Source organism: Pocillopora damicornis, chromosome 4 (assembly GCF_964200805.1).
Source record: "Pocillopora damicornis chromosome 4, jaPocDami1.2, whole genome shotgun sequence".
NCBI lineage: Eukaryota > Metazoa > Cnidaria > Anthozoa > Scleractinia > Pocilloporidae > Pocillopora > Pocillopora damicornis.
The window spans coordinates 20,715,257-20,724,837 of record NC_142673.1 but is presented as its reverse complement, the minus strand read 5'-3'; the positions used below and the strand labels follow the sequence as shown (position 1 = coordinate 20,724,837).

Genomic DNA, 9,581 nt, shown 5'->3' with positions numbered 1-9,581 from the left:
ATTATCTAATTGTTTTAGTATGCTGTATACTCAAACAACCATCCAACTCAGTGTTATTGGCTAGTGGCGGAAATTTCTTCACCGCTTCGCGCGCAGCTCTGTAAATATACACCACTAGTCGCCCCCTCGAAGCGGGAGGAGTTGTTACTGAATACTCCGCATCGCCTTATATGGGAAATGACTCAACCAGGTGTTACTAAGCTGAATTTACATTTGGCTGGAAGCAAACACCTCTTCTGTGCATTGGAAACAGAACTAAACAAATACCAGTCATAGTCATCTCAAGGGTAAAAACCACAAAGAACGACATAACCCTATTCAGTGGTATACATTGAAGTTTCATCTAGAAAGTTCAGTTTGAACTTTTTATTAACGCTTTATGGTCTAGAAAAAGTATAATGCTGCAACAAATGTAGGACCAGCCGGTTACCTTCATATTTCAGGATGTCATTTGTTGAAATTTCTACCAGACCTTAAGTTACAAAAGCTCACCTTTGAAGTCTGTTCGCTACCATACTTCAAAACATTTTCAAATGTGCACAACACTTCAAGATATGCTTCATGTTTAATAAGTTTAACGAAACACTTGTGTCAGTAAGGTTGTAACTTGCGGTCGTAACTCGCCCGCACGGAGCACTCTATTACTTACATTGCGAGGTTTTAGTTAAACAAACCATTTGAGAAAACTGTGCACAACTTTTTCGCTTTCTGATGAAATGCTTGTATCTCGTAACCTGGAACGTTTCTTGGGTCAGAAATTTCTGTATTTCGTGTAAAAATTCAGGTACAGCATTAGCTGGGTAACGCCGTGTAAAATTTCATTCAGCGCCATTCGTAAAGCGAGGCATGTGACCGAAGTTTAGCCGTTTCGGCGGTCTGAAGTAAAATTGACTTCCGGTCGGTTTGATTTGAAAAAAGATGGAGTGAAAACAAGTTACGTAAGCTCCCACGGCATTGGAGAAAACATTTAAACCTGATAAAACAATTATTCAATTCGCGCTTGTTGGATATGAGGTTGGTTGATATAGCTAATTGGGTACTACGCGCCTCGTTACCATCTCCTGTCCAACGCGCAGTCATGAAATAACTGTTAGATGAACGACCTGGCAGTCCTAAGACTCCAAATTGCATTATCCCCAAGTGCAGGATTCTTCAAGTGGAATTGGAAAGTCTTTCCTAAAAGAGAACCTTCAAAATAATTAATTCACCACTCGCGCGAATGTGCGAGGTGACACGCGAGATTGGAAGGGAGTTGACTCTGGTCCCAGTCTCCTGCCGAGATCTTAGTTATTGTGTAGTGGTCGCGTAAAGTTATACATGAGTGTCGGTAGCTGTTGGTGACTTTTTTAATTCTTCGTCACGGAAACCTGGTGAGTTTTGATTTTCTAGCCGTTTCAGCGACCCAATCATTTATTGGTCGTATAAGTTACTCTCAAGAGGCAATGATTTTAATTAAAAAAGCAGTTGTGATGATATATCAGTGATCAACTATATTCAAAATACCTGGTAAATAGAATGCTATCGATGCAGAGAATTCACCAGTTCTCTTGCCTAAATTAGTTTGTTGACGGTGACTTTTTGATTTTGCACCTTTTCAGTATTAAGAAATGTCAACAAACGTAGAGATAAAAGACGAAAGCTCCCTAAAAGGGGCGCTGCTGGATGTCAGGAGCGACCTTTCTTCAACAAACTGGTAGGAAGATATTTGTTAGACCTATAATTTACAGTACGCCAATCGTGCACTTTCTTGCCCAAATATAAACAATAATTTTAATTTTTAGCGTGTAGAGATCGTGGCTCGATTCTTGAATTTTTTTAGCTTGATTGTGTATCATTTCTGGGTGCGACTAAAGCGAAACATTTGTGAAATTTCCGCCTGCTCTTTCCTTCAAATTTAAATGACGTGAAATAGATTTCGTTGTAAGAAGAGTTGCGTTAGTTACAATATGTGCGTGACATAGTAGTCTCTGCCTCAAATCTTGATCCCAATGCACATGTACTTTAAGCGTTGCTTTTCTTCACTGTTATTACTTTGAAAACGACTTGCATACGGTTTGTGGTAGAGGGAAAAAACATTTAACCATCACACTGAAAATGAAATATAATTCATGAATTATGGGCACTAGTAACATACATTTTAAGATTAAAGAGGCTACAAATGCAATTTCGAATGGATGAGAAGTCCTCGTGGATAATCAAACTGCACAATTGGAATTTGCATGTTTTGATTCTATTCTAAACAAATTGCTACAGGTACAGTGTAGTTCATGACTTTATTTATCTGGAAGAAGTCCTGTTTAGACTGATTTTAAACAATGAATGATGTTGAGATTTCTATACTGATCACTTCAATATTAATTACATCCTTGATACCGTACGAATAATGATTATTTAGATATAACTGTCGGCTGAATTGGTGATAATTTAAAACATCAGCTTAGCCCTTTTTTAGAGGACATTACCTAAGACTTTCTACTTATCCAATTAATTGTAATTTACAAACCATGGTCTTGCGCTTTTTTCTGTTGTTCTTCAATCTCTTGGTTTCCAATTATTATTGCCTTTGCTCCCCAAATAATTGACCACTAGCTGTAACCTCTTTTCTTGAAGGATGTTGGCTGGCCATTGGGAAGGCAATCCTAATATTATCCACTTCAAAGCAAGTGGCAGTGGAGGTGCAAGTGAAATGATTGGGAAACTAGAAGATGGTGAAGTCATGTATGGCCTCGGTAAGTAGTGAATTGTTTTTGTTGAACGCTTCAGTTACTTGTATCAGTTCATTAGAAACTTAAAAACTTCCAATGAATGAACAACACTTTACTCATTTTAAGCCCTTCAGACTGTGTTTTTGCCTCATGACATATTTGTGTACATACATGTGCAGCCTGTTACTTACTAATGGTACAATGGTTGTCTTAATTGAACTTTTATACTTCAAATTGTATCCAAAGCTTCTTTATAATGAGTCAGAGAAATTTTCAATTGACTATCAAAAACTTAAAACAAAGTAATCATATTGGTTATTTAGAGTGAAGAAAAATATCAGGAATAGCCAATGATAACTCGAATGTGGAAAATGCAAATAATCAATTGGTATTTAGATTAAGCTGAATTTCTGTCTGATTGGTTCTGAGAATTCTAGGAGTTTTTTAGATCTATCCTGAAGCAGTTAAATGCTGATTACTTTCAAAATTTAGTTTAAAAAATTCTGGGATAATCTATTTCAGAAGCTATTTAATGCTACTACATTTACATTTTTACTTCCCTACAGTGCGGTTAGAAGAGTTGGTTGACAGCTATGTGGAGAAAACTGTTAAATTTGTATACATTCACTGGATTGGAGAAAGTGTTCCATTCACCAAAAAGGGCAAGTTTGGTGTAGTGCATGGTAGTGTTGAGGTTCACTTTCAGGTAAATGAACAGTTTTAGGGGATATAAAGATGATATAATTGCAGCTCTGTGTATGATTAGCTCTGTTGCCGTATCTTATTTTTCTTTAAGAGTTATTTATTAGTATGAGAAGGTAAATTGGTATCCACACAGGAACATTTACATGGAGTACAAGTATTGTTCTATTTATTATAGTCTGAAGAAGATTGAATGATCATTCAGATTGGTTCTAGCTTTTGACAGACTATTTTTGTATGGCAGCTTTATTTAGAGTAAAGTAATTAGTTGTTTACATGAAACTCTGTAGTATGAACACTTTGCCTAAAAGCATTGGGCTTGTGAATTCTGCAGCCTTGTTGATGTATCATTTTGTATGTGGACAGTGCCTTCAACATCTTGCCAGGATTTTATCTTTCTAGCTATGAATAATACAAATTAGTATGTGTGCCTTAAACATCTAGCCAGGATTTTAGCTTTCTGACTTTAAAAAGTTCTTACAAATGCAATGCAATTATCAGTAACAGTACATGTCTTTTCATTGTGTAGGCTGAGTCATGTTTGTAAAACTGGTGAAACATTTTGGGTTTATCGATACTGTATGTAGTAATCATATGACAGAAATGATTACATTTGCAAAAAAAAAATCTAAAATTCACAACAAATCTCTAACACTAATCTTACTAGTACTTAGGATCCCTTTCTCAAGTTTGCAAGTGGCACACATACATTACATGTGGCTGTGCTATGTTGACAAGTCAATACTCAAAGCTAGTACACTGTATATCACTGCACCCTCTTCCATGTGACCTCATCTTTTTGCAAGTTTACATATGACTGTATATAGAAATGCCAAATGTTGATCTGTGTCCATTTTTTCTTTCCTCTCTTTTTCAACAGCCCAGTCATTGTGTCATAGAAACTGGACAGAGAGCAGACTTGAGTGAGGAAGAGATGATGAACGTTATTTCAGAGACCAGGTGCTGCATCTATTTCACAGTGTGTATGATTATTATAAATTGTCAATACTTAAGAATAACCATATTGTGCCTTTACACTCGGTCTTTTTATTCACTACATGTGCTAATGAGATGCAAAATATCATATTGTGATAACAATGCAGTGCCCAATTTCTATCATTTGGCCCTATGAGATTAATTTTATTTTTTGGACACCAAATGGATAAGGCATAATGTTTGGAAGTTATTTAGTATGATGAGATAGGAAAAGATATTTTCAGTGATAAATGAACATCCTATCCAAAATGAGTGTAATTAACTGGCCCATTTTTTGTGTTGTGGGGCAAACATTTCAAACAGTGGCTATCCTCACCCAGCAGGAGTAATTAAATGCATACTGGAAAAGGGCTTGAAAAACATGGCAAAATGCTGGAGATTATTATTAATTGAGATAGACCAGTATCCCACCCTAAGACCACCAAAGGGGAGTAGACATGCTTCAGAAACAGTAGTTATGCAGGGTTAGACCTTTTGAACCAAGACATGCATAAAAACACAACCTTGGTATATGAAACATGCAACACCTCACCCACATACATGTATATTATCTTGAACTTTAGCTAACTATTATTACCAGCATGAACACATATAACTTCCTCTTGCAATACTATTTATTTATAAAATTTTCAAATAATATTCTTTAACTGATGGTTGCTATGATATTAAAGCTACACAGTTAGATGACACCAGATTCTATTAACTTATTTCCAAATTTTAAATACAGCAGTCACAAGGGAAAACAACTCATCAGACCGTGACAATTAAAACTTGTTAATAATCCATATTTCGTTAATAGTGGACGAACAAACAAAGTACTTGAAGCCTCAGCTGCTGCACAAAGACAAGTAAGTAAGATGGGTTTATTATAGAGTTCCATCTAACAAATGGAAATGGAATACTGCTGAACAAAACTGCTTGCTGTAAAAAAGTGTGGATGTGAGCTACCAATATTTCAGTTTTTCTGTTTCTATTGGAAAAGTAAATGCAGATATAATTATATTCTTGTAATCTTAAACAAATGTTCTACATTTTTTTGATATTCTGTAACCCACTTCATCTGTAAGTCAGCAGACATTTTTGAGAAATTTGCATATTGAAAAAATATCTGTTCATGAATATTGCTGCAAATAGTTGGCAGATAATTGGGGGAAGTGGAACTTAGATACTGGTACTTGCTTTTCTGTTACTGATATATACAGATCTAATTTAAAGATGGCATAGGAATGCCAGTTTGTTAAAGAGGTTACAGTGTAGCTGTTAAATTCATAATATTGGTAATTTAATGGCAAGTACATGTAACACCAACATCGTCCACCTCAGATTCAACGAGACACTAACACTTCCACTTATCACTTTTAAACGAAGTTGTAGGTTAGAGTCACTTATGTAGTTTAACGCAGACCTTGCTTTTCTTTTTAAACAGGATCGAGGTTTTACCAGTAGTAGTAATGTAATCAAAACAGGAAAGGCTCAAAATAGCTTTCAGACACCTGGTGCAGGTAATTGTTTTTAAGTTGAGGCTATGCTATTGTGTCACTTAAATAACATGTACTTTCACTTTTCTAACATACAACAGTGGAAGAAGTGAAAATGTCCTTTTATATTTTTATATTTCTCATTTGCCTGTGAAAACTCTGTACCATCTCGTTTTTTCATTTATCTTTCCTCCTCTTATTTTCTCCTTGTTTCTCCACTTTTCCTTTCCATTGTCTTTTTTCTGTGCTCAACACTTGTGTTTTCTTTAAGTGGCTGTGAACATTGATGGATTTTTGACTGAAGCGATAGTTGATGTACGAAGCGATGATATAGCAGTTAACTGGTAAAGTGTTGAATATCATAAATTCTTTCTTTTTACGTCATTAGTCAGAAATGGCCGAATAAAACGTTCTATTTCATAACTGATGAAACTTTTGTCGAGAGTTCCACTCTGTTTGTAAAACTCTCAATTACAAGTATAATGGTAGCTACAAAATAGTTGATACAGTCTAGGAATTACATTACTAATTTCTAAACTAACTGTACCTTTGACCGGTTTTTCCGGGAGCTCAGTTTTTCCCGAAGTAGAGCATGTGGAAGAGTAGCCGTGGTTGACACTGACAAATCAAGTTTTAGTTAAGACCAAAGGCACTTCCGCTTAGCAGTATAAGCATTCTATAACTTAATTTTACCTACCAAGGTTTCAAAATCTATATCCCTTCTACTTGTTTTGGCAAGTACATTGAAGGGAGTGCATTGTTATCATGCCTTCACAGCACGTCGGAGGTCTCTTTTTTTTTAACTTAAGGCGAATTTCCGCTAGCTTTTTACAAGGTAACTCATTGCTTCATTGCCTACCCCAAGTCAAACATTTGGACTGGTGCTTCAATTGGTGATTAGAGGTTAAACTTGGGTCTAAAATTTTGTCTGCTTTTGAAGTCGTGTGTAAGCGAGCAACATTTGCGATAATGGCTGCGGTATATTTTTCTATGTTGTACAACTTTACATGTGGATCAATTGTTTTTATTAGGGCGTACGTTTTAAGGGGTTTTACCTTAGCGTGACACAAAACTGAAGGAAAAACGTATCCAATTAAAACTGTCTGCAAAGCTACAAAAACTAAACAAAAAATTGTTGGCTCACCTTCGGTCAGCTTAATCGTGCTTTGATTAACTGGACAGTAAATGGCTTTTTCGTTTGATCTCTCTTCGCTATTTTATATGTCCCTTTTTCTGAACAGGTGTGTTGGTTCCTATGAAGAAAAAAATCCCAAGAAACCCATAGTTTTGAGTGGTAAAGGCACGGACGGGTTGGGAGGCATCCTTCCGTTGTTGGAAAGCGATGTTGTGGCCTATGCTCTGCTTAGAGTGGTGAGTAAAAGTTTAAACCGTTTACCATTGCTGGAAGTCCTTGACCGCCACAAGACGTAGTTTATGTATTAAATTGTCACTTGATGTACTCATCTCATATGTCTCGAGGCCTACTTTTCTGTCACCAGTAGGATATGACAATTTTTAGAAGAATTTGATCATCACCAACCTTTTTTCACCGTCTCTGGACGATTTGGCTCATCGCTTGATGATCTTGACCCTTTTGCTGATGTTTTACTGAGATTTCATTTGTCCTGCAGATGGATGTTGTTGACGAAATAAGCACCGTCAAATTTGTGTTTATTACGTGGGTTGGTGAAGGCGTCAAGCCAATGACTAAAGGAAAAATCAGTACACACAAATCTACTGTGGAGAAGGCATTCCATGTATCCTTTGTCACTAATGGAGCGTTTGCCTTCGCTACCGCACATTCAAATCGTAATCTTCCTTCTTAAACAAATTAAATGAAAGTAAACAAGAAGAAAAACAAAACAAAACAAAACAAAAAAGAAACCTAAACGTGTTTACATCCTTGACATCTCTCAAATCCGATCACAGGATGATTTGTTGTAAATGTAATGATATCATTGCCAAAAATATGTACATAAAGAACAACTGTAACCTTCTGAAATAATCATCATGTCATCTGAATTTTGGTGGCAGAGAGAATGTAAACAAATGATCTGAAACCATTGTTGAAAAAAAAAACCTCTATTTCGTTCCTGATCCCTTTATACGAAAGGTAATTGTGCGTAACGAATAATTTTTTTTTTGGCGTGATATCAGCCACAGTGCTTGCATATCATTTAAATTTCCTTGACTATATTCGTTTCAGCCTGCACACGTGACCATTTACGCAACAACATTAGAAGACTTGTCAGAAAAGGATATCATGTCCAAGGTTCAAAACGCAAGCGGCTCAAAGTCTCATGTTATGTAGTATTATTACTTGAACTCTTATTATGGTACGAGGGAGGGTGGGAGGGGAGGCTAGGGTTATGTGCTCTCTTTTTTGGGAGTTATGCTCTCTTTTTTTGGGAGTTATACTAAAAGAATGACTTACTTTAAATGGGCAGAGATGCTAGCGTTTTTATTATTTCGGGTTTTACTCAAAATTGTAATTTTCCAAAATGTGTGAGCATGAGATTTCTGGGTTGTATCTACCTCCTTTTTTACCATGCGTTGCACTTTGAAACTATTGACATTTTCTTTACTATAGAAAATTAACATTAACAAATTTTCTGGGCGGTATTCTGGCATTTCCGAGACTTATGATTGCAAAAACATTAACCAAGAGATCAGCTTAAAAACATATTTTATCATCTTATGTGTTGTTGTTGGTATCTATTGCCTAGAACGCTGAGTTTTCCCCTCCCCCATCCCCCCATTCCCCATTCTTTTTTCTTTTGTTGCCCCCCCCCCCCCCCCACTCCTCCTTCTTGTCCGTTTTAATGCAAAAACAAATTATGAGCTGAAGATGACACAGATGTGTGTTGATTGCCATCTAAAAATACATAAGGGAGTGATACAATAATGTAGTAAAATGGTAAAATACTTAATAGTTTGAGTTTATAGTGAACTGAGTGGGACACAAAAAATGAGCAGTTGCAATAAGAGAATTGAACCAACCAGTAACATGGAAATAGTAAGAGTAACAAGGCAATAGTCGTCCAAATCGATCTTGCCTTTTTAATATTATTCATTTTGACGGTTGTTTGTCGAAATTCTTGTCGTAATTTTTCTAATGTGGAAATTACCGATGTGTGATGTTTAGGAGGATTATTATACGAATTAAATATTTAGGATCACTTCTTGCAGGTTTAAATTCTTTTTAATAAATATCAATTTCACTTTTGCTTCTATGAATTTTCCACGCTGATCCGTCAATCGGATGATAAGTCTTTGTTTTCCCAGCTAAAATTTTAAATTAACTGTTAAGGGTAATCTTCCTCAGAACAAGAGAGAACATGGCTTGACTCTTACGCGCGTAAATTTGAAGTCAATCGACCAATCATACCGGCCGACCCCACTGCCTTCCTGCCCCATTACCTCTGGGAGCGTACTCGTAGACTTCACAGAAGGTGTCATCTGATACCCCGTCAAAGTCTCAGACGTAGACGATGACGCGTATGGGTAGACGCATTAAACGCGTAAACTTCTTTTTACGGCTCGTCCTCTCTTCCACATGGAGAACGCTCTTTCAAGTTAATGAATTTCAAGAGTGGAGAGAGAACATTTTCAAAGTGAAGCTTTCCGCAAATGTTAACGTCGCAGATTATATATGATGGAATTTAGGGTTTCCAGCAACTGAGCCCGTAGTATTCATAGG

General features: G+C 36.4%; 1 protein-coding gene across 1 annotated transcript; it reads left to right on the top strand.

The window, feature by feature from the left end:
• The first annotated feature begins 1,242 nt into the window (after positions 1–1,242).
• Positions 1,243–9,112, top strand: LOC113682482 (uncharacterized). Its single transcript, XM_027199649.2, has 11 exons — positions 1,243–1,370; positions 1,599–1,693; positions 2,611–2,729; positions 3,272–3,411; positions 4,288–4,367; positions 5,203–5,251; positions 5,830–5,905; positions 6,153–6,225; positions 7,123–7,252; positions 7,513–7,638; positions 8,088–9,112. Exons 2-11 carry the CDS (start codon positions 1,608–1,610, stop codon positions 8,190–8,192), a joined length of 984 nt encoding a protein of 327 aa, XP_027055450.2. The 5' UTR covers positions 1,243–1,370; positions 1,599–1,607; the 3' UTR covers positions 8,193–9,112.
• The last annotated feature ends 469 nt before the right edge of the window (positions 9,113–9,581 follow it).